The sequence below is a fragment of the Cataglyphis hispanica genome, chromosome 10, assembly GCF_021464435.1.
Source record: "Cataglyphis hispanica isolate Lineage 1 chromosome 10, ULB_Chis1_1.0, whole genome shotgun sequence".
NCBI lineage: Eukaryota > Metazoa > Arthropoda > Insecta > Hymenoptera > Formicidae > Cataglyphis > Cataglyphis hispanica.
The window spans coordinates 1,906,030-1,933,467 of NC_065963.1; the positions used below are offsets into that span (position 1 = coordinate 1,906,030).

General features: G+C 30.1%; 1 protein-coding gene across 4 annotated transcripts in view; it reads left to right on the top strand.

Annotated features, from left to right (window-relative positions):
* The first annotated feature begins 848 nt into the window (after positions 1-848).
* LOC126852256 (putative fatty acyl-CoA reductase CG5065) overlaps positions 849-27,438 on the top strand; it is a 36,233-nt gene continuing 9,643 nt past the window's right edge. Inside the window, exon 1 of one of the 4 annotated variants that reach the window (XM_050596862.1) lies at positions 849-1,317. Coding sequence is in view for 1 of the 4 variants with exons in the window: in XM_050596860.1 (XP_050452817.1) it covers positions 3,149-3,159 (11 nt within the window). In the remaining 3 variants the exon portion in view is untranslated. Of the gene's footprint in view, positions 1,318-2,610; positions 3,160-25,114; positions 25,193-27,438 lie in introns of those variants that run through there. The other 3 variants (XM_050596860.1, XM_050596864.1, XM_050596863.1) reach the window with 3 other exon arrangements.

Below are 27,438 nucleotides of genomic sequence, written 5' to 3' on the forward strand. Positions count from 1 at the left end.
TGTGTGTGTGTGTGTGTGTGTGTGTGTTTATGAAAAAATATGAATGTACATAAGAAAAATTGCAAACAAAGCATGTATGAGATGAAGATGCAGAAATGTATAAAACCTGAGCTCAGTTGCCGCCACGAAGCAAATGATTGAAAAACTTGATTTTAAATTCATTGCAAGAGTTGCAAGTGCGAACCTCACTTGGGATTTCATTCCTCGAAGCAAAGCATCTGAATGATTGCCTAAAGAATTATATGCGACACGGAGACAAATCAAGAACATCACTAGGAGTGTATTACACCCTTGTATTACGCTCGGATACATTTCGCGAAAAGTGAAGGCGTTGAAAAGGTCATACGGTCGTTTGAATTGCAAAAAATTGTATGCGAGACAACCCACAAAACTACGTTCGTCTAACATTAATTTAGAGCCAACCGAGTTCATTGATAGGTAGATAAAGAATGAGGATAATTTTGAAGGACATTATATGTACACAAAGATAGGTATATATGAGGTTTGTGTTTCAGTTGCGAAAGTTACGGTGGTTATGGACGACGCATACACTAGGTATAAAACGGCGATTTTACATTTACGATATGCGAGACCCAGGTTAGGAGAATGGAAGTGCATGCATGCGCATTGCATGAATTCAGCCGAAGAAAGTTCTTCCGTGTTTGTCCAGCCTGTGTTATATAATACTTTCACCATAATACTTTCGTTGCAGATGAAAGAAAATGTCTCCTTTTCTCTGTTCTTCTTTCTTTCGTTTCCTCCCCTCCTTTCTTCATTCGTCCCTTCTTTTCTCCACTGCGGCAGTGGGAATGTAATCTACAACGACCAGCAGATTTCTTACTTTCTTACTCTTGCATGTAACAGTTAAAGTATATACACCCGCGAATTTGGTAATCAAAATTTATTGTCGATATCTTTTTCATTGTGCCGTCAATTTAAATGTGTTTTTTTCATGTGAATGTGTGTAGATTTGAAATAAATTAAGTGTCAATCGGGGGATAAAATTGTTTTCTCATGACGGAGACGCGCGCAAGCGGATGTTATCGGTAAATAACTCCGCGAGCGTATAAAACGAAGACTCGAGTTACAATTGAGTTTAAAGGCAACAGCTGGTTCCAACAGATTCAATTACAGCTTCCGCTTAAATACACGCCGACAACGGCGTATCTAAAGTGTTAAGCGGATTCCACTCACCAAGTTTTCCGAAACAATTCTGCCACGCATCTTTTCTCGCATCCAGGATCTCTGAAAAATTTTTATCCGGACATACTTCAATCTACCTGTTGACGGCTTCTCTTCAACCTTGTTACTACATATGTTAGTATAGTTATTATTTTGACACACTATTATTTTTATTATAATTTTCATCTTCTCTTAATCCATACAACACAATATATTACTGCAACATTGCAATATCGCCGTAATGTTGCTGCAATGTTTTATATTTTGTAGGAATCTAATCCAAATATATAAAACATTTAATTTTCTATGAAGCAATAAATATTCTTAGCGCGATTACTTTTTATCATGCAATACATACGAGAGTACGGATAAGCAATGTCGTTAATAAGTCAAATAAGTTTGAAAACGACTTCGTAGTGAGTCGATGCTCATACAGCACAGAATATTGCAACAAATTGCCAGCAATGTTAAACGGATTTTGCTCATCAAGTTCTCCAAAACAGTTTTGTTCACGAGCCTCTCCTCGTCCAGGATCTCTGGAAAATGTTTACCCAGTACGCCAACTTATCTATTGATGACTTTTCTTCAACGTTACTATTACATATGTTAATATAATTATTATTTTGATGCTACATTATACTACTTTATATTATTCCTCTTCTTTTAACCTATACAACAGAATATTACTGCAACGTTGCAATATTGCCGCAATATTCTGTGCTTTATGTAAATCTAATCCAGCAATATAAAACATTGAATTTTATATAAAGCGATAATATTCTCAGTGCAATAACTTCCTATCGTGCAAATCATTGCAAATAAATTTGAGAACGACTTTGCGATAAGTCGATACTCATACAGTGTATAATATTGCAGCAACATTGCCAACAATGTTGCTGCAAAGTTCCACGCTGTATAAGTACAAGTAAAGGTGCGAATTCATGAGACGCTCATTTCAGCGTTGCATGTGCTCACGTGACTTCGATTTGACGCTAGCTGCGCTAGTGTCAAGAGAAAAGAAGTTGGATTTTCTCAACTTCAGCGTCAAGCGTTAAGCTGTACTGTTAGCCAGTATTGTATTGACGCTATAAATTCGATGCTCAACTCTTTTCATGCGTATTTCACAATATAGCGTCAATTTTAACGACATGATCTACTCTGACGCTAATAAATGAGCGTCAAGCGTCAGAGTGAAAAGGCACCTTAAGGAAGCAACGTAATCTATGCGAACGACGGCGAAACAATCCGGAACGCGACTCAATCGATTTTTCGGTGACTCGGTCGGGCCAACCGAATTCCACCCCTTTTTAACCCTCTACGCATGCGTTCACTACTCTCTTCCCTCCCCCACCAATAAACACATACGCGTGCACTCGCCATCTGTTCATCGCTGATAGGCGGTGTGCAACGCGCAAGACGAGGCGGGCGATACCCTACGTCGGCGCGATTAATGACGTCGACGAAGCCAAGCCAGTACTTCTCGCCCCTTTTGACAAGATAGTTCGCTTCTCTTAGCGGGCAGAAGAACCTGAGGTGGTCGATCGAGGTCGCCCCGATAATTGCGAACTCGTGGGCGCGACGTGCATCTCGAACGGAAGAATCTCGGAAATTTTCGGGCTCTCGTCTCCACTTTCCTTTTCTCTCCGGTGAGTCTATTTTCACGAGGAACATCCGCGCATAATTTTTTCCTTCTTTTTCCGGCCGGCCGGTTGTTCATTCGGCAATCATCATGAGGGAGATAGAGTTCACCGGCGGCGCCGAGAATTAGACTCGCCGAAAAAGTGGTTGATGCGTAAAAACGCATTCGCGCGCGTGTAAAAGTCGCGATATTCTTACGTTCACATGTCGAAAAAAAAAAGAAATTACATGCCAACGAATTTACGTAAACGGATAGACAGAACCGAGAAGAGACAGAGAGTGAGAGAATATCGAGGAACAGGCAGCCAGACGGACTAAGGGCACGTCAATGCGTACGCAGTGAGTCGACACACGTCACACATAATACCACACGTTCTAATCCAATCTTTAATTGCGTTATTATGATATGTAATAATACCTACTTGTTTCGCGCTATTGGTTTTTTCCTGCAATTTATTTACTCTCAGAATATTATCGTATTGTCTGTCATTCAAACTAGAAATATATGTATCCGTATCTTCGAAGTTACATCGTTGCATCTTACATACTTAAGTAATTTAATCATTAATATCTGTATAATGATAGACTGATGTCCCGAAATTAATTTTGTAATACAATTGCTATCTAATTATTTTCGAGACTATTATATGCTTTTTTATTATCTCAAGGATAACATGAAAAGAGAACATTTTGTTAGGACAATTTTTTATCCATCCTTATGCTTCGTTGTGCAAGATTTCTGTTGCATTATTGCAACACATAACTGCGATAAGATAAGATAGTATGAAAAGATTGATGGTAATATGTAGTTCTTATAAAGCACCGAGATAAAATATTTGTCAGAATAAAATTATCTTATATTGTTTATTAACGTACAAGACAAGGTATATAGATACACGTTCTAATTGCGATAAAAATAAGCTATCGCTTTACAGAGACGCGAAAAGTTAAAGACAAAAAATGTATGTGTACGAAATTATATCCTTCAATATGTGTATGAAAGAGATTAGAGACTGACTTTCGTCAAAAAGAAAATAAAAAAAGAATAATACATTTTAGAACTTTTTTTTATGTCCACTCTATCATAGATCAAAGAGAGATGTAAGAACATTGTTTTAAAAATGATTAATCCTAATCTCCGCATTCAAGGTTCAAACTAATACTTATATATACGCGAAAAATGTAACTTCTGGTATTGTTGGCCGATCGATATTTAGAGCATATAAGTCAATCGATCGGTTTTAAAGTTCTATATACCACGTGCAACCACGTCGACCATGCTGCGTTAGCCCTTCTGCTACAAAGGGCGTGGGATAAAAGATAATATTAAAAAGAGTATTATTAAATATTCATTATTATACATTTATATATTATACATTTATATGTTATAGATTTGATTTTTTAAATATCTATAATCAATGATATTTTAATATCTTATTTTTTTTTTAATTTCTCTTTAGTACAAAATATAAAAATAGCAAAAAATCAAATAAAATTATTAATTTTTTATTTTTCAATTAATACATAAAAAAATTGCATCTATCTATATATCTTCACATCATGTTGTATCTAATGCTAGTAATCAGTTAATCATATTATAAATTTTTTTATATTACATATCAAATAATCTAAATTTATATTGATATGGTAAATCCAATTTTATATATTAAAAATTTTAATAAATAATTATATATTTATTTATTATAAATAATAGAAAACTATAATAAAAATAATTAATAGTAGATATTAATAGTAAATAATAATAAATAAAAATTACATAATAAATAAAATTTACATAATAAATACGAAAATATATTTACACAAAAATATAATTAATAAAAGTATTAATAATTAATAATTAACTTTTATTAATAATTAAAATAAAACAATATTTATAAAATAATAAATTAAATATAATAGTTATAAATTTAAAATAAATAAAATAGTAATAAAATATAATAATCATAAAACAAATTATAAATATAATAATTATAAAATAATTAATTATATAAAATAATTACTATTAATGATCATTAATAAAATTTACATAAATTAAAATTTGCATAACAAATACAGAAATTATAAATATTAATAAATATACATATAGATATATATGTATCTCAATTATATATGTGTACGTTAAAGCAATAATATGATAATTAATTATATTGATTTTGATCCATATTAGAATCGACTTGCACAAATGAATGAAAAATAAATAAATAGATTATATTAGTTGTTTGCTCATTGTTACGTTTATATTTCGCGATTAATATTCGTAATATTGTGTGATAGTATTAGGAATATCAAAAAATGAATATACAGAGTGTTTCTTAATAAGTGGGAAATATTGCAATGGTGAATTCAAGACAAAATAAGAAAAAAGTTCATATAAACATATGTTCAATATAAATTTGTTTCCAAGTTATAGTCTATTTTATTTTTCAACAGAATTAAGATAGTTAAGATTACAGGAAATGCTCGGAATAACTACCACTAATTTGGTGAAACAATGAAATGGCAGACATGCATCTCATGTATAGATTAACCTGTATACAGGTTAATCTATACATGGGATAATAATTAACATAAATATAATAGTTATATTTATACATGCATCTCATGTATAGATTAACCTGTACAGGTTAATCTATACATGAGAAGCATGTATAAATATAACTATTATATTTATTTTAATGTATAGATGTATAGATACATGCATAGATTAACCTGTACAGGTTAATCTATACATGAGAAGCATGCACTAATGTACACTACAAATGCCTTACCTTCACTGATAAAGGAACCTCGCGAACCGGGAAATTCTAATTTTGATGAAACTTTACAGACATGTAGGGGAGGAGGGGGAGGGGGGTTCAATAGATGAATTTAGAAATTTTCAGTTGCTGCCCAAAAACGGTTCTAAGAGAAAACACCTGTCACATGTAGAGCGGCTTTTTGTTTTTCTCGATATATCTCGAAAACTGGTTGAGATATTAAAAAATGTTGTATATAAAAGTCTTATGGTAAAAACAACTCTATTTAACCACCTAAATAAAAATTTGAAAAAAATTATTTAAAAAAAAAATAAAAAAAATAATTTTTATTAAAAATTTTTATTAATGTAATTAAATAGAACCGCTAAATTTATCTATTGACCCCTTCCCGCTACATGTCTAAAAAGTTTCATCAAAATCAGAATTTTCGGGTTTGTGAGATTTCCTTGTGAGCACAAGATATGAACCGTATCACTTACAACACAAATAACACATGTTTATATTATCACTTTCAACACAAATAACACGTGTTTATGTTTACAGATTAGCGAGACCTTAAGTCCTTTAAATCTTGTAGATAAACAGCATATCGATATCCAAATATGTTATCTTGATTCTATTGGAAAATAAAATAGTAGCTGTAACTCGGAAACAAGATCATATCGGACATATGTTTATATGAACTTTTTTTCTTACTTTGGTGTTCTAAATCCACTATTATAATATTTTCTACTTATTAGGAAACATTCTACATTGCTAGCATTGATGATTACATTATATAAATCAATAATATATTCAATATTTTGTTTATTTTACTTTATTTTAACGCTATTTAAAAATGCATTTTAATAAAACTTATAGTTTAAATTTTGCTTCTAATTGATTATTTTTTTACCTTTTATTTATTTTTTTAATAAAAATAGACATGACATTGAAAAAAACAAATTTTTAATCTTTTTATTAATTAATATTTTAAATTTAATTTTTATTTATTTACTTTAATAATAATTACATTGTTAAAAATGTTATTAAGATTTGTTAAAATAATATAACACACACATACATAAAATTTTTAGATTCTAAAAATTATTTAAATTTTTATTCACATTAATTTGAATACCATTAGTAATAAGATATTTGATTCTATACACTTTAAGAGTTTAAGCTCTCATATAGTCGATACGCGCCGTTTTCATTCTGCTTTCTCTCTTCCTCTATATTTTCTCTTTTTACACGACATGCATGGAATCATCATATTAATTATCATAATTCTTTATTATGCAATTATCATTCTATCATCTATAAATTATTCGAATGCGCTCTCGTTAATAAAGCGCGCAATTAGATCTTAGAAAAAAGGAATGGACACGGGATAAAAAGAAGGCTCAGTACGAATAAAGAAATTAGTGGCCAAGAGGAAACGATAGATTAATCATCGCAATAGTAAATGATTTAATTAGCGGCCCAAATGCACGATTTATGCCAACTTCCGTGAATTTTTGGCATTGTATTTTTAATAAATTAAGTTTTTAATACAGACAAATAATAATATTTGATAAATGTATATATTTTAGGAAACTTAGCCCTAATGATTTTGATTTTAACAGCATATGTCAAAATCAACTCTGAGTAACATCCAAGAGATTTTAGTTGTTGCTTGCAGTTTATTAAAAAGTTTCTTATTGTACAATTAAATTGTACAATAAAAACAAATATTAAACGCGATAATATAAACTTTTTCGAGCATGAGATTTATATTAATTGTATATTTAAGTATTTAAATAAATGCGTGCGCCAGAGAGAGGCTTCACCCTTCCTTCCCCACAACAAAAAAGAAACTGCCTTACTCAAATTTAATTTTTATTTAAATTTTTTTGGGAGTGGGAGTACAAAGAGAGAGGGGCCCCTTTCTTGCCCACGCATTCACTTTGCGACTATACAAACAATAATTCAATACCAATAATTATCACGAATGTGTATATGTTATTATTAGTTATAATTAAGTATGACAGATAAAAGAAACAATATATAATTTATGATTATTATTATACGATTTATAATTATACGATTCATAGTTGGATGATTCTATGTGAATTCCATTTGTATATATAGATATACAAATATACAGATACACACACGTGCGTACGCTTCCCTGATAATTATTGGTTAAGTATTATTGTCTGTATAGTCATTGTAAAGTGAATACGTGAGCGAAAAAGGAGCGGAGCCCTCTGCATCGTCTTCCCGAGAAATTTTAATTTAACTCGAAACAATTTTTATTTTTAAATGAAAATTAGATTTAGGTTTGATTAATTTTTTTATGAGAGGGAGTGGAGGAATGGAATCTCTTCTCTGCCCACGCATTTACTTAAATACTTAAATATATAACTAACATAAAATTCATAATTTTTCAAATCGAAAATTTATTTAATACTTCTTATTGTAATCTTTACCCCTACTTCTTAAATAAAGGCAAAAGCTCGATCTAAATATATTATGTCTATGGGTTTATTATAAGTGGCGAATGCTGTTAGTACCATCTTGTGTTAAAAATGAGAAATGTAAAATTTTTGTGGGAGACGGGCAGAACGATCGAAATGTGTTTTAAACGTGTAGTTTCGAATTTTGCACAATTTCTCTGTTCGTAGAACAATTAAAGCAAAAGTAAGTGCACTTTTCTTATATAATTCAAACTCAATCTATCATTTGAGTTTAGTAAGAAATCGATCACTTTAGCTGTTATTAAGGTCCAATGCTAAAATATTCTTAACTGATTCACTCGTGAAAATATACATGTTTTGTTTTTGCTGCGAGTGACTTGGTGCGAGACATTACCATATTTCTTGATACATATAATAGATCAGATGATGTAAAATGTTGCAAGCTATTCCATTCGGCAAACTAATGGCACTAATATATAAAACATTTTTAATGATCAAATTTTTTCTCTTTACGTTATCTAGTTAGATTTTCTCGATCTTATTTTATGCTATATAACAATATCAATCTAAATGCGTGGGAGTGAACGTGTTAAACATATGATCTCAAATCATACTAATACAATTTAAGAAACTTTGTAGTAATACATACGATTTAAGAAACATGATCAGTTTATACAAGACATTTTAATCTATCCCCCCTTTTATCTTTGTAGGGTAAGATCGAATAAAAAATATGTTCAGACAAAAATTGTTCACAATATTGAAGGGATTATCTAATGGAGATCTTTATTTAACTTTGAATCAAGATGATAGTATTATTTCAAGGTCATATTTATTTTTTTAAATGCAATTATTCTAATTTGTTTACATAAGTCGATTCTCGCAATATTGGCATAAAAAGTTATAAGGGTAATATAGCCAAAAATTTAATAATTACAAGACATTTTATACTTTAACATTTTCGCTGCAGTAAATCTTAATATGTAGCACGCTTGGTAAACGACAAATATTCAACTATAATCGACGCTGTGGATGGTAAAATTTTTTTCGCAATCGAAACACTGAATGACATTACATTATGCAATTATTGCCGATAAAAATTGCCAAGCGCCTAAAGGCGCCACTAGCCTCAGATGACCAAATTTAGTTAGGCGCCAATATATATTTTTACAAATTCTATGAATTATTTCATAAAATCAATAATCAAAAAGTAAATATTTCATAAAATATTTACTTTTTGATTATTTTACTTAATACTTTTACATATAAAATAATGAGAAAAATCAACTACTGTAAAAAAAATTCATGGTTTTTTAATAAAAAATATATAACTGCTTGTTGCAAATTTTTTTTTAATAACAAGAAAAAATGCTGCTCTCACTAAAAGAGATCTTCATAAAAAATATGTTGTGTTTTAGTCATTTTTTAGATGACTTGGTACTTCTTGAAAAATTATAAAAAAATTGATGAGATACGATTTAAAAGATCAGTGATATAAGCAATTCTCTTTTATATAAGATATGTATTTTATATGTGCACATACAATTTCTTGATGTTTTTTTTTTTATAATAGTCTTACTTAGAGGAAAAAGTGATAATACATAAATTCCCCAATTTGTTTTTAGAGTATAAATCAGTAGAACATGATTATTTAAACAATTTAAATATACTGTTACAAATTTTATTTTATCGGTAAGATTTTTGAAAAAACATTCCACAATTATGACAAAAAAAGTTTTATTTGAAACACCTTAAAAATATTAATCATAAGAAATGTACGGGTAATATGGCATCCGGGACTGTATTAAATATAGTCTGTTCAATAAGAAAGTAACCATAATTTGGAAAAAAATAAAAATTTAGATTAAATTTTTTTTCTTTTATTGAAGTAAACACTATTAGCTATTGCGCGATATCTCGTCCACTCATCTCCATTACTGATTATAGTTTTACACCTTTTTTTCATGCTTTCGAGGTTTTCGAGGTTTTCTGCATATTCATTTGGCAAAGATCGCCATATCTTCTTAATTTGAAATGACAACTGCTTCATCGTGTACACTGACTTTCCTTTAAGCTTCATTTTTATGTACGACCCACACATTTTCAATGGAATTAACATCTGGGGAAATTGCCGGCCATTTCATCGTAGTGACGTTATTTGTTATTTCCATGCACTGCACAGTTGCTGCCATGTTTAGGGTCATTATCTTCTTGTAGCACCCAACTCTGATTTTTTTTACCAGAGATGCTTGCTGAAATCCGCTGAAAAGTTTTTTGATTCTGATAGAACAAGTTGGATGCTGCAAGAAGACATTGACGCTAAACATCGCAGTACTATGCAGTGCGTGGAACAACAAAATAATATCACTACGATAGAATGGCAATGTCCCTAGATGTTAATCCCATTGAAAATGTGCGATCGTACATGAAAATGAAACTCAAAGGAAAGTCAGTATACACAGTAAAGCAGCTATTATTTCAAATTAAGAAGATATGTAGAAAACCTCGTCAAAAACAAGGAAAGAAGGTGAAATTATAATTAATAATGGAGGTGATTAGACGAAAAATTAGGCAATTGCACAATACCTTATAGTGTGTACTTCAATAAAAAAAAAATTTAATCTAAATTTTTATTTTTTCCAAGCTATGGCGGTCACTTTCTTATTGAACAAACTGTATATGTATAAAAATTAAAGAAAAAATTGAAACGAAAACAACATTTAACGACAAAAATCGCATATATAATGTTCGTTTTCTGCACCAACACATTCATTATGTGCTCATATATCACAACTTAAACATCGTAAATCTCGCCTCTTCGATCATTAGAGAATTGCACTTCACAATAATTGAGTGACAAGCCATTCGTTTAACATTTATACGTTTTAAGCCATGGTAACTGTGTTTCATGGCTTCAAACTATGAACAACAAATATTCAACTAATTTTCTAAAAATAGTTATAACACAGGCTTTCTAATAAGGCTTTCCAATGATTTTGGCACACTATTTGATGACAATTCAGAAAAACAAGCTTAATGTCGTTTGTGTTATAGAAAATGTCTTGCAACTGCCTTTTTTGACCCTAGTCTTACTGCATAATGCTTCCACAGTCTTTTTCATTCGCGCTATATTTTATGATTTTCGCTTTCTTTGTAGCTTTGATGAAATGTTTATTCGAGGTATCTTTAAAATGAAGGAAGTTATTAACACAAAATTGAAATCTGAAACAACTTTTTAATAATAAAAAGAATTATTACAATTACTGCATCTAATAGGGACCATAATACCTGCTGTCACAAAGGGCCATTTTTAAACACATTAGCATATTTCTAATAATATATCGAGAAAAAAAGATAAAAGTGAAAAAATGTATTTACTTCTAGAATATTGCAGTACACTTGCTACTGCTTTCATTTATCATAAGAGATTTACTTTCAACTCACTTAAAAAAAAAAAATAACAGAAACTACATGTTAACGAAAAAATTTTGTTTTTTATGTGCTTAAAGATGTTATAACATAAGTTAACAGTGTGCAGTAGCGTCTATTGGTTACATATAATACTCCATGACTAGACTCTTTTTAATATATAGCCGAGAACTTAGATGACGCTTACAATATATGAAATACGCTGGGAGGCTAATTTATCCGCAGGAGGCTATATTATCACTCTTTCCTTTAATAATAAAAGAGGAACTAATAGAACGGCAGAGAGCCATCCTTAAAAGCAAAGCTTCGCCTACAGCACAAACAAAATCCATTGTGCCTCAAACAATAGTAGTTTTATTTGTTAAAATTTATATAAAAAATATATGCTTTAGATATATTTCCTCGAAACACAATAGAAATGCGTTGCAACTTTTTAAAATACTTGTGTTATTGCCTACTTTGATTATTTAAATATTCAAAAATCATTTGTGCATGTGTGTGTGTGTGTGTGTGTGCGTGCGTGCGTGCGTGCATGTGTATTCATTAAACTTTGATATCACGTGCAACATACTAATTTGAATTGAACAAATAATCTATTTTATATTGCATATTCTATTTAAAAAACGAAGAATAAAGATTTTTAAGATCAGTATTTATGATATATATGTGATATATACGTGATATATATGTGATATATATCATATGATATATATGTGATATATATGAGATATATACTATTTTGCTATAATAAGGAACCAAAATTGATCAGTAAATCTGAATATGAATTATAATAATGGAAAAATCTTATATAAATATAGATCCGATAAATATAGATCTGATACATATTTTATCATATAGATCAAATATATAATTTATTTCTGAATTACAGCTTCAAAGTTGTTACTAGAGGAAATGTTCAAAGAGAAAATGCCTTTCTCAAATGAAAATGCATTCTTTATGGCGACAATATGATTGTAAAAATCTTTTAGTTTGACAATTGTTTTTTGGTTAGTTTGTCATACCTTTACAAAAAAATCGAACATATATTAACATTTGCAAATTATATGGAGCCTCCTTTATCAATTGAACAATTATTATATTTTCCATTAATATTATCTTGAAAACATTAAGAAAAATTATCTCTGAATAAAAACTTTAAAAATCTGTAAATTCAAAAATAAAACATCTGCGGGTATATTTGTATCTATCTTAATGCATTAATCATAAGTTCTATTTTAATTAATCCCGTTTGCATGTCTTGTACCTATTATTTTTTACATCTTATTAAAAGTATTTAGCATATATTCAATGTATTTCTCTAAAATATCTTTCTAAAAAAAGGCAAAAAAACATATGCTAAGTACATAAAAAAATATCTAAACTTATATGTGATAAATATAAATTTTAAAAAATATTATTGTCAACAAATTTTTAAACTATTTAAAAACGGGATGATTACGATAATTATGGCCCCCTATTTGAAGAGTCGTTTCCGAAGGCATTTTTGACGAAAAACACGAAAAAAATAGTAAAAAAAAATTTTGACCAATAGTTTCCAAGATATGCGATTTTAAAGTTTCACAGTTTTAATGCTTTTTCTGTTATAAAATAAGGAAAAATAAAGTTTATTTACGTTGCATTTGTGTAAAGCAGATATGAAAAAAATGTCTGTTTACATTTCTAAGGACGAAACTCAGGCTTTTTCATTTTCCACACAAATCGAGCTTCAACTCACATCTTTGTATTGATAAATATTGTTTATATAATTTTTTGGTAAATATAAAGTGGTTGCGCGTTGTTTTATGACACAGCGGGTTTGGACCCTTCCCCTCCCCCCGGGGAAGCTTCACTTCTGGAAGGTACAATCTAATCCAAACCAAATTTTAAATCATTAATAGGTTTGGGTTAGGTTATATCTTCCGGAATTGGAGCTCTCGTAGGAAGGAGGGCAAAACTCACTACATTTTCCCATTCACTCAACAATTGTGGATCACGGTTCGCGTTGTAAAAGTATATACGTAGACACAATGGATTCCGCCTCCCTCCCTCTCCCTTACAGAGGGGCTCTACTTCAGCAAGATATGACCTAATAATATAACCTAATAATTTGGTTTACCCAAACCTATTTCTGATTTAAAACTAAAATTTATGCTTCTGCTTGTATTTATATTAATGCTTTATAACTTTTGAACAAATCGTTATCGCTGCTTTTTTCAAGATTAAGATCACTCAAAAGATGGTCTTAACAACATATGTCAAAGTCAAAGTCATACTGGAGGTTGCCCTCTTTCTCTATAATTAAAAAATTTTGAATATCGCATTTAATACTTGTTTTTGTCATATAATTTAATAGTTAATAACTTTTTAAACGACCGACAGCTGAAACCTTAGATGTTACTCAGGGTAATGATCTTGATAACATATATCAAGATCAAGGTCATCTGTGAGATTTACACTTTATGTCCACTTTATGCATATTTACTATATTATTAATTAAACATATTGTTAAATAAATCTTGCTTATCTTTTAATCTTTTAATTTTGGTTTTTTTATCAAACGGATATATCAAATTGTAAACTGTCAATAACGTTAATAAACATATATACAGAAAGAGTCACTAGAGAAAAATTGATTTCTAAGATATCTTAATAAATATTGATTTTAGTCAAAAAGATTTAAGACAAAAATTAAATTATTTTGAAAGAACTACATTTCGGTTGATTTAGTTTTTTTTCTAGGTGCAGGCGTCAAAAAGTTTTGAAGATCATTTTAAGTTTTTTCAAGATCATTTTGAGATCACTCCACAATCAAGATGTCAGTTGTTCGATCCATTCTTCTATTCTTTACGATTATAACTGATTAAAAATAGAGCTTTGCATTTAAATATATATACAGAGTGTTCTAAAATTACCGTCTTTTTTTTAATGGCAAATTCCTTAGAACATTTCAAGATAAAAATCTTAATACAAAAATGTCAAAATTATAATAGTTTAAACTGGAAGTGATTATATTTTACGAATGACAGGGCTGAGATTTCGCGCTCTCAGACACGCTGAAATAGTAGACACCTTCATGCTAATATTGATCGACAGTTAAAGTTGAAACATGTCGCAAATTTTTACTTGAATTATTTTTTAGATGCTTTTAGTTTTTGCATCTATTATTTGTGAAAAAAATGTACTGATGCAATGCGGAGGAGCGGGAAAACATATAATGACAATGCTCTTGTAAAATTTATAGAATAATTATATCATAAAAAGGACGCTCCATTCATAACAGCACTTCTTTCATATGTCATTTTGCCGTGCTTGAGCGCGCAAAATCTTAGCCCTGTTATTTATGAAACATAATTGCTTCCTTATAAAAACTATTATAATCTCGACTTTTTTGTATTAGGATTTTTGTTAAAGAAAGTCCATCATAATCGTGGTTAACATGAGCTAATATGAAAAATAGCGATTATCAAACCATCGAGAAAAACTGGCTTTCAAAAATATTCTGTTGTCAATCTTCCTCCTTACACCAATGTGCTCACAGTGTTTGCGTGTGTTTTGGAAAATAAAGTGGCCTGATGCGCAAATTTAGGCATTTTGTTCTATACGCCCATCCAACCCATATTAAGCTGGCCCCCCTACCAACGCCAAATAAAGTAGCATCTGTAGCTTGACATTAAGCTAGCCCCCACTTTAAACCCACTTGAATTCCTGTTAAACGGTTCGAGCAACAAAATTCTGACTACGGCAACAAATTAGCACATAATAAGCATTAAATAATTTGATAGGTGCGACTTTATTTGGCGTTGGTGGTCAGCCAACGCCAAATAAAGTCGCACACACGTTAATATGGGTTGGATGGGCATATAGAGCAAAATGCCTAAAGCTTGACATTAAGCTAGCCCCTCCCCCATAGTGAAAAAAAAAATAAAAAATCACTATACCAGAATTTGTTGCTATTTTGTTACTCTAAAATAAAATGGAAATATTTTAAAAAAAGTATATTATTTAATTAATACTACTATACACTCAGTCTCGCGGCGCCGTGCCATCGACTTCGGCGAACTAAAAGTACCTAAAAGAATTTGTTGCTCGCATGTATTTGGCATTAAAATAATCTGTGGACAATATACTACCAAAATATATAAAAGATTGAATTTGTTGCTCGTTCCAAAATATTAAAAAACGACACTTTATCGCCGCGCACGCTATACGACGCGACCTTATATTGTATAAATTAATTAAAGAATTTGTTGCTCGCATGTATTTGGCATTAAAATAATCTGTGGACAATATACTACCAAAATATATAAAAGATTGAATTTGTTGTTCGTTCCAAAGTATTAAAAACGACACTTTGTCGCCGCGCATGTTATACGACGCGACCTTATACCGTATAAACTAATTAAATAAATTTGTTGCTCGCATTTATTTGATATCAAAATAATCCGTGGACAATATACTGACAAAATATATAAGGGACTAATTTTATTGCTCTTTACTGTATACTATATATATGATAATCTTTTATTGTTTCAGTATTTTTGTCTCGGTAGTTCAATTTTCTTAATTTGAAACAATTTTGTATATATGTATATTAAGAGGTTATTGACACGGTAGTGTCTTGCATCAATATGTATTATATATGTTATTTAAGAAGAGAAGTTTTTTGTATGATTGTATCGAAATATTTGACAACGCTTTGTATTGTCGGTAAAATAAAGGAACGGTTTGTTTTGAAATTAGATCCGCGTCGCATACTATCTCACATTACCTTTTTTCTTACCGCGTTTCTTATTTGCTTTATGCCGTACGGGTTGCCAGGAAAACGGAATCGCCTCACAAATACATGCGAGCAACAAATTTTTTTAATTATATAATTTGTTGTTATGATGTTATGTTGTTATATTATAAATAATTTTATATAAAATTATGTAAACTGATATAAAATAAACAATCACATATATACATTCTAATAACCATATATATTCTGAAAAGTTTAATGTAAAATTTAAATAACTAAAAAAAATTAATTTTATAGTATAAATTTTTATTAGGCGCAATTTTTTGATATCATTATTTTTGTAGGAAATTTAAACAAGTATTTTGTACAATAATATTTTTGATTTATACAAGTTTTTTGGTTAATTTTATAAATACATATAACAGTTTTTCACAACTGGCGCATGTACTTGGCGCCTTTTTTATACTTTTTTTTAGAAAGGTAATTTTTGGGGGATTATTAAAGACTTCGTGGTGTGAAAAAGTGGACAATTTCTTGTATTTCGCAACTGTTAATTATAAAATAAAAATTTTTATTTTCTATGAAGAGTGATCGAATATTCTTCGACATCCCGTAGACTCCTTCCGGTGAGAATTGTGCTTTTGTGGCGTTATTCCATAAAACAATTTCTCATTAACAATTTTCGTCTTGAAATGTTCTAAGGAATCTGCCATTAAGAGGAATTACATTTACGAAATAATTCTAGGACATTCTGCATATACAGGGTGATCCGAAATAGGTATAGTGTCCTTAACAGGTCTTGTCGTATTCCAGAATGAATTCTAAGATGATTTTTCCTTTACAAAAATTTCGTCTAAAGCTTAGTTTTTGAATTATAAAAGAAAATAGTGAGCGGGACGAGTACGCTATAGCGCTCGATCAGTTATAGCGAGCGCCTCGCGTAAGCGCCTACCTTGGCAGACGGTGAGTTGCGCCGTCCCTGTCTACCTTCTGTACTCGTCCCGTAATTCGCTTACTATTTCCTTTTATAACTCAAAAACTTAGCTTCAGACGAAATTTTCGTAAAGTCATCTAGGAATTCATTCAGGAATACGACCTGTTAAGGATTAAGGACATTACACTTATTTTAAATCATCCTGTATATACACACACAGGGTGTCTTTTTAATTTTACTTAGGGCCAATTCCACCACCTTCGGTTAAGTTAACCGACAGTTAAAATCAGCAGGGTGGCAACAGAAAATAGAGATGAATGAAAACCAAGCATTCTTATAATTTCAGTTGCCACCCTGCCGTTGGTTAACTTAACCGAAGGTGGTGGAATTGGCCCTTAACAGGCAAATATTCAACATAAACAAAAAACTAAAACAGCATTTTATAACTTGAAGTTTCAATTTTACTACTATCGATAGTTTTTAAATTTTTTTAATTTTCTTATTCTGCGTTTTAAAAAAGAATACATTGTTTTGCTCCTTAAAATTCCGTAATATATCCGTAAAATATAAATAAAATCTATCTATAAAAATTTATTATCTATAAAAATGTATTTTTATAATTTAAATGTATTTTACGTATTACACTCTATATAAAAATTATCGAGATACAAAGATGTTTATTTAAATTTGCTCCATCTAAAAGTGTAATAAAAAATATAAATTTCTATTTGAAAAAATTAAATTGATCTTATCTGACTTATATATATTATACAGATCTGATAATAATTGCTCCACCCGTATGTGTGCAGATAGAGCAGATTAAACCAAGCAGAAAAATCCTTTAATTTTTTTATATAATGCTTAATAAAGGAATTATTATTGAGTAAAGTCTGACCAATCATCGCCGATCTTTAGCCGGGCGCACATCGGTGAATCGCGCGCTTGATAGTATGCGTGAGCGCTCCATCACTACAACGATGCATCACTACTAGGCGCGCGGCTCACTGATGTGCGTTCGGCTAAAGATCGGCGCTGATTGGCCTGACTTTACTCAATAATAACTCCTTTCCTGCTTGATTTAATCTGCTCTATGTATATTACGGGTGGGGCGATTATTATCAGAACATTCGGGGCCACCCTGTATATACATATACAGGATAGCCCTGAACGTTCCAGCCAGACTTTGAGATCTTATCGAAAATTTAATTCTGAATAAAAAATTTCTTATAAACATGGGTCGAAAAATGCTTTCTTAAGAAATTATCGCTCAAACCTATGGGTTTTGAGATAACCAGTTTCAAATGTACAAAAAAATATTTTTTTTGCTGTCGACATAGCTTTTTAAAGATACTCTCCATTTAAAAAATATTCTTGCAATGCTATTTTAAAAAGAAGAATTACTTTATTTTCATGAAAGAAAAAGATTTTTGTTTTTTATTTTTATTGATTTTTCTCCAAGAAATTTATTAACCCTTTGCACTTGAGCGGCGCCGAAATTGCGCCCGCCAGATTTGAAGTGTCAATTCGAGCGGCACTGATACGGCGCCCGGCTGATTTGAAGTATCGACTCGAGCGACGCTGCTGCGGCGTTACAATCTTTTGTAACTGCTTATTTACGATGTGTGATAAGATATTCCTCCCGGAAATACTTTCGTGGATCAGACTCGGCTTACACTTTTAGCCAAGTCCTAGCTCAGTTTAGTTAGTCTCAGCATAGCATTCGCTTGAAATGGTCAAAAGAATTATACGAGGTGGTGTGGAAGTACTCGTCAAGAAACCCAAGATTTTATTGGATTATATAAAATATATGGATGGTGTTGATCGGGCCGATCAATATGCATCAATGTATTGTTTTCTGCGAAAATCGCTAAAATAGTGGCGTAAGCTTTTTTTTGGGGGTGCATGGAAATTTGCCTCATCAATTCTTACCTTCTCTATAAACAAGAAAAGACTAAAAAAGGGGAAAAGCCACTGAGCCATTTGCAATTTTTAAAAACACTTGTTGAGCAATTGAGAAGAACATATCGCCAGCATCGTGAGCAAGCGTCTACGTCACATTCTGATGACATCAGACTCAAGGGAAAGCTGCACATAGTACTTAAAGGGCCGAAAAGGGACTGTAAGGTTTGCTCTGACCGTAACCCTGGAGGTAGGCGGGAAGTAACATATTATTGTGATACGTGTCCTGATAAACCTAGGATGCATCTTGAGCAATGTTTTACGAAATATCATATAAAAACTAATTACAGATATAATATTTCTCAAATTTTGTTGTTTTTGATATAAAAATAAATAAATTGGTGAAATTTTATTATTTGTATACGTTTGTTTGTTTATAAATGATTTTAAAGTACTTGTAAAATGTTTCCCTAATTTGGCCGAAATCGTCTCGAGTTGCTGGTTTGCGCAAGCGAAAAAGGCCTCGAGTACAAAGGGTTAAGTTTTATCTTCTTTTTATTTTATTTCACAAAACTTCAACTACAATCATTTTGATCTCATTTAAAAGATAATTTAATTCTCTACAACTTTTGTTTTGGCACTTTTTATTAAAAAACGCATACTTTCCCTGATATATGTAAAAACATAAAATAATCGTGATTTCACAGGTTTTTGGTGCTAATTGTTTAAGGAAGCATTTTTCGATCTATGTTTATACGAAATTTTTTGTTCAGAATTAAATTTCCTATAAGATCTCAAAGGTCTGGCTGGAACGTTCGGGACCACACTGTATATACAGAGTAAGCCTTTTTAATCTTGAAAGCAAATATTTCGAAGATATACAATTTTACAAACAAAAAACTTTTCAAATAAATTATATGGTCTAGAGAAGACGGCGTACAACGGTGACCTTGGTTTAATTTTGAGGCGTCTTTTTATGATCAGATAAAGATCAATTTAATTTTTTTAAATAGAAATCCATATTTTTTATTACATTTTCAGATGGAGTGAATTTAAATAAACATCTTTGGTATCTCGATAATATAAATATATTCACTCACAGCGCTGAAAGATAGCAGATATACTGCAGAATAATTTCATTGAAACATTGCAATATTGCAAATTGCTGTAATATTTCAGTAACGTTAAGATATGCTTTTTATAATATTGCAATATTATATCGAACGATGAAATATTATAGCAATGTGATTACTTTTTGCAATGTAATATATTTAAAAAATTTTAGGACAAAATTTTAATGTATAGTCAGATATAATCATGCATAAATTAGCTGCACAATATCATATATCAAATTTATCTCTGCATGAACATACATAGTTATATACATAATATATACAACTCTGTATAACTATATACATATAACTATATACATAGTTGCACAATGATTATATGTATATATGTTCATACACAGACAAATTTGATATATGATCATGTATGGCTAATTTACATATAATTATATCTGACCAAAAAATTAATTTTTACTAAGTATAATATATATTATGTGTGAAGAATGACATTTATCTATCCGACTTCTAAACAATCAATTCAATATCTGAATTCCCTGTATTGATATCATATGAAAAATGAAGTTTAGAAAAATAATTATTATCTTTTTAATTTCTGTTGGCTGCTCTTTGCAAACTTGATATAATTCTCATGACAAAACATAAATATGAGATAGAAAGTGCATAGCACGTCACATAACGGTAAGCAAACAAACTACCCAGGCAGTACAAAATAATAAAAAATGACGAAAAGATATTTTTCCTAAATCATCTTTTCAACAAAGCGAAAACGTCTAAAAGATGTCTGTAACACACCTTTTTGTTTTGCCAAAAACCTAAGAAAGACATCTTTATGTTATCTTTTTATAAATTTTTTTTGGCGAAGCAAAAAGATAATTAAAACATGTCTTTTCGGTTAAACGAAAAGTTTGTTTGCTTGTCACTATGCGATACGCTACGCATTATTTATTTTGTATTTAGGTTTTACAATAAGTATAATATTCTAATATATTTTAATAATTTTTATGTGGCTGGAGGCATTTTGAAGATTTCAAGATCATCCTTCTTTTTAGATGGCATGCTATACTTTTTTTATTCTTGATATAATAGCAAATGTTCAAATAATTTCAATAACCTGTAATACAAGATCATTCGGCAATAAAACAATGATTCTTATGTCATAAGAGAAGCTCGAAGTGATGATTGTTTGCATTGATGCAACACTGCAATCGTTGAATTCTTGAAGCACATACACTTCATAATATCTATGGATTGTTTATTACATTAATGCTGCAATAATTCTTTGCTTCATATTTTCCACTGTGATCGGTACTTCTTGATTTACAATATCTTTGTATTAATCTTTGTATTAATCTTTGTGTTAAATTACAGTAAAAAAATGTAAATATTTATATTTCTATTGTTACGCTAATGTTACATAAGTATAACAAAATTGAATATTTATGAATAATATTGCATAAGTGAAATTAATATTTACATTTCTTAATAAACTATAAAGTCTAGAGATCTAGAGGAACTAAGAAATTTTTAGTATTAGATCTTTCAAAAGGTGATCAGTTTATTTAGTTCGTTTAGCTCTTCTCTGACTTTGGCGATAAGTTTATGTAAAAACAAAGTTTATTTTTGGTTTTATTAGTAGAATCATATTATGGGCGTAGAATAAGAGAACGTATGTTGAGACGTATATTTTGTCCATACATAGGATAAAACTGCAATATATAAATGTGATATAATCACATTTATAAATGAGAAAGTTTACAGCTTACGCAATACTTATGCAATATCATTTGTAATACTCAATTTTGTCATATTTATGTAACATTGATATAACAACATTTATTAAATTCTAGCTCCACAGTACAGACAGGGTATAACAAAAAAGGTTTCCATTATTTTAAGGATGAGTAATACACATTAAAATAATGAAAAAAGTTCCTATCAACATAAGTCTGCAAATAACATCCTATCGAATTATAGCCACAACTTTTGATAGGATTTTCATCATTTTAATGTGTATTATCCATTAAAGTAGCGAACATCTTTTTTATTACATCCTATATAATTAGAAAAAAATATTGAAATTAGTTATCTTTTAAATGTCAAGCTAAAAAATGATGACACAATATCACATGTACCGTTTATTAGTTATCTTTTTGTCGACTGTATTCTCTCTAAAGAATGTTTTTGTAGAAAATATATCTACTACTTTTTTGTATATATATGAATATATGAATATATAAATATATATGAATATATATGAATACGGGCGACGTCTACTTTTTCATTTTCGATCCTGCCGTGTGATCAACTTGATTAAATATTATGATCAAATGACAATATAACATATGTCAATAAACAAGTGTTTATACGACCAAACTGGCAATTTATTGTTTGATTATTATATCACGACGTTTCGACCATATGGTTTTGGTCCTTATCAAGTGAAACTAAAATTACAATACAATAAATAATGATAGTCATGTTACAAAGAAAAAAATAGGATTAAGCAACTTACGTTATAATTAAAAAGTAGAAAGAGAAAAATCGAAATGTCAAACTGACATTGTGTCAACCACTATGTTTGGAATACTGAGATCAACTAAACGACCTTTATTAATTTATCGTATATGTTGTTTAAATTCTCTGTATCTTTTTGGGAATTAATAGTGTTGTCAAATTTTTTAATAAAAAACATTTCAGCTATTTCTCTCTTTCTTACATGTTTTTCGTTATGTAGAATATCAGGCGCTGACCAATCGAAGTCATGATCAAATTTTAATTTGTGTTTGCTAATTACGGATAAATTACTTTCGTGCATTTTTATATTATTACAATGTTCCTTGACTCGGGTGCTTAAGTGTCTTTTGTCTGGCCAATATACGAAGCGCTACAATTCTTACAATTTATTTTGTAAACAACCTCCGTTCTATAGCTAATAGGCAAACTATCCTTGCCGCGTTTAATCAATGAATTTAATTTTTTAGGTATATTGTAAACCACTGTCAGTCCCATATTTTTAAGCAACCGACCAACATCGTCACTCAAGCCTTCGACAAACGGTAGTGCGATGTAGGAGGGTTTGTCTGTATCAATTTCCCCATCACCTAGAATACTACTGCTCCGGTGTTTCAAAAATTCAGTCTCTTACAAATATAACGATTTACAATGTGTGTCGGAAAACAATTATTAAGTAAGATCTGCTTCACGACATCAATGTTTTTTCCATGAAACTGGTCGTCAGATAGTAAAATAGCATGGTCAACAAGATTAAAAATGGTGTTCAACTTATATTTAAAAGGATGGCTCGAATAAAAATTTATGTATCTATCGGAACACGTAGCTTTTCTATACCAGTTTGTTAAAATTTTTCCGTTGGAACGGATAACACTGGTGTTTAAAAAATTGATACATGAATCCGACTCTATTTCATGTGTGAATTTTAAACGTGGATGATAACTATTGAAAATCAAATTAATCTCGTCAACATTTGCACGTGGAACAATAGCAAAAATATCATCTACGTATCTATAATATACAGGAACCGCAAACCCAAGTAGATTCAAACAATGTGTCTCCAAATCATCCATCACAATATCTGCTAAAATAGGTGATAACGGAGAACCCATAGGGCTGCCAAAGATCTGTTCATAAAACTTTCCATTAAAAGAAAAACTAGTCGAATCTAGAATAACTTCCACTGCATATAAAAATTGAGGCAAATTAAATTTTGTGTTTGGAGCGATGTCATTCCAACGTTTTTCGATAGCGCGCAAAACTAACTCTTTAGGAATGTTTGTAAATAATGCAGTAACGTCTAGTGATATCATTATTTCGTCATCATTAATAAGTTTCTCTTTCATGTCAGCAGCAAAAGACCAACCGTCTTTTATGTGAGCGACCAACCGACTAGTTTTTCTTTTAATGGAAAGTTTTATGAACAGATCTTTGGCAGCCCTATGGGTTCTCCGTTATCACCTATTTTAGCAGATATTGTGATGGATGATTTGGAGACACATTGTTTGAGTCTACTTGGGTTTGCGGTTCCTGTATATTATAGATACGTAGATGATATTTTTGCTATTGTTCCACGTGCAAATGTTGACGAGATTAATTTGATTTTCAATAGTTATCATCCACGTTTAAAATTCACACATGAAATAGAGTCGGATTCATGTATCAATTTTTTAAACACCAGTGTTATCCGTTCCAACGGAAAAATTTTAACAAACTGGTATAGAAAAGCTACGTGTTCCGATAGATACATAAATTTTTATTCGAGCCATCCTTTTAAATATAAGTTGAACACCATTTTTAATCTTGTTGACCATGCTATTTTACTATCTGACGACCAGTTTCATGGAAAAAACATTGATGTCGTGAAGCAGATCTTACTTAATAATTGTTTTCCGACACACATTGTAAATCGTTATATTTGTAAGAGACTGAATTTTTTGAAACACCGGAGCAGTAGTATTCTAGGTGATGGGGAAATTGATACAGACAAACCCTCCTACATCGCACTACCGTTTGTCGAAGGCTTGAGTGACGATGTTGGTCGGTTGCTTAAAAATATGGGACTGACAGTGGTTTACAATATACCTAAAAAATTAAATTCATTGATTAAACGCGGCAAGGATAGTTTGCCTATTAGCTATAGAACGGAGGTTGTTTACAAAATAAATTGTAAGAATTGTAGCGCTTCGTATATTGGCCAGACAAAAAGACACTTAAGCACCCGAGTCAAGGAACATTGTAATAATATAAAAATGCACGAAAGTAATTTATCCGTAATTAGCAAACACAAATTAAAATTTGATCATGACTTCGATTGGTCAGCGCCTGATATTCTACATAACGAAAAACATGTAAGAAAGAGAGAAATAGCTGAAATGTTTTTTATTAAAAAATTTGACAACACTATTAATTCCCAAAAAGATGCAGAGAATTTAAACAACATATACGATAAATTAATAAAGGTCGTTTAGTTGATCTCAGTATTCCAAACATAGTGGTTGACACAATGTCAGTTTGACATTTCGATTTTTCTCTTTCTACTTTTTAATTATAACGTAAGTTGCTTAATCCTATTTTTTTCTTTGTAACATGACTATCATTATTTATTGTATTGTAATTTTAGTTTCACTTGATAAGGACCAAAACCATATGGTCGAAACGTCGTGATATAATAATCAAACAATAAATTGCCAGTTTGGTCGTATAAACACTTGTTTATTAATTTATTTACTGGCGACATTTTTAAAATTAAACATAATATAACATATGTCAATCTCTGATGCACAAGTCTATTTTTCATACATTTTGTTATCAAAATACATTATATAAATTCTCGTGCACTAGTGTTAATAGTGCGAATTGTTAAATTACTTAATTCTTGTCTCGCATTCAATGAGTTAGGTCAGTGCACTGTCTTTGATAATCGTCTCCAATGATAAGAGTTGTGTCTGTCGCGAGCCACTGCTTGTAATTATATCTTAAGGCCAGACCTTGGAAATGAATTGTTTTCTTGTATGGAGTGAAGACTGAGACGAAAAAAGAGGGAAGGGGAGTGAAAGAGTAAATATAATCGAGATAAGCGTTTAACTTAAACTTAGCCTTGATAGGAAGACTGTTTGTTGATTTCTGTCACGAGTAACAAATGTTTCAGAAATCAATGCTCAATTTATGTGGGAGACTATTTAATGCATTAAACATTCATATAGTAAATATTCATAATAAATGCTTCAAAAGTCGATGCTCGATTGAAGAAAGGCTAATTTAATGCAGTAAGGCCCTACGCACAGAGAAAATATATTAGGAATAAGAATATATATATATATATATATATATATATATATATATATATATATATTCTTATTCCTAATAAGAAAAATTTTTCCGATTTGACTTTTGGTTTTTGTTACCTTTTTTTCATTTGAAATCAAAATTCCCGCTAAAAAGTAGATCTTTCAAAAGTGTTAGAAATTTACCAAGAACAAGTTCTCTGATCGAAATAAGGTACTTTATAAATAATTTCTATCTTTAGTTGACCATATGACTATTTGCCATAATAATATTGTAAAATATATTTCCCAGTTATAAGATCGATTTATGCTTCAATTATAAGGACGCGAATTATTCATCCATTTCTCGAGCAAACGAGTCTTCAAGTCTAACATCAAAAGAGCCATTACATAAAACACTTTTCTTCCAAATCTTAATCACTTTATATATTAAAATATTATAATTAAAAAAATTTAACAATAAGAATAATTTGTACCGAAACCAGTTTGCAAAATACACATTATTTTTGGGAAATACAAAGTTAAATACTGATTTTAGTAAAGTTGTATAATTTCTAAACAATCATAACTAAAAATAAATAATAATAGAAATCTTTATTTTGTTTAAAAAGATTCAAAATTTTACAAAGAAAATAAAAATAATTTATTACATACATATTATTTTATGTATAATTTAAAATTACTTCAAATAATGATAATTCCAACTCATTACTTTTTGAGTAACGATAATAGTAACAAGTTATTTTTTAGAAAAAAGAACGGTAACAATTACTTTTATAAGTAACTTTCCCAATTCTGGAATAATCCATATAAATATTATAAACACATTTGTATCTTTTTATATATATCTTATATCTTTTATATAAGAAAAATTTATGATTTTTCCAAAATTTTCTAAAATTCAATTTTAGAATGATATCTTAAAGTTTCTTTTCCTTTAATATGAAAAATAAAATTGAAGCATAATTACAATACATTCTTGAAAAAAATTCTTCAAGCTTTTCTAAAACGAGACTACTCTTCAAGCAAGATTTTAATTCAAATAAAATAAAATAATTTTTAACAGAAAATTAATAATTTTTATATTAATATTAATCTTAATATATATATATATATATATATATATATATATATATATATATATATACATATATATATATATATACATATATTTTTTTTTTAATATTGTCAGAGAACATATAAAGAAATATCACACTGAAAGCAAAGTAGGCTCGCGAATGACATACATAACCTTTAGTTCAACTATATCTCTCTTTTTCCTCTTTCTCTCATTGCGAGCATAAAATATTTATAAAAGCTTTTTCCGACGATGGTTGATGACCGTCACCACGGTTATATTGATTCAAGATATACGATAAAAGTAACGATGTTCCAGGTCAAGGTGCAACTATAACCATTGCATAAAACATGCGTGGGCAAAACTTCGTATAAAGTCTCTTGCTTCTTTGCATATATACTCTTTTTATTGCATAATGATGACTAAATGACACAAA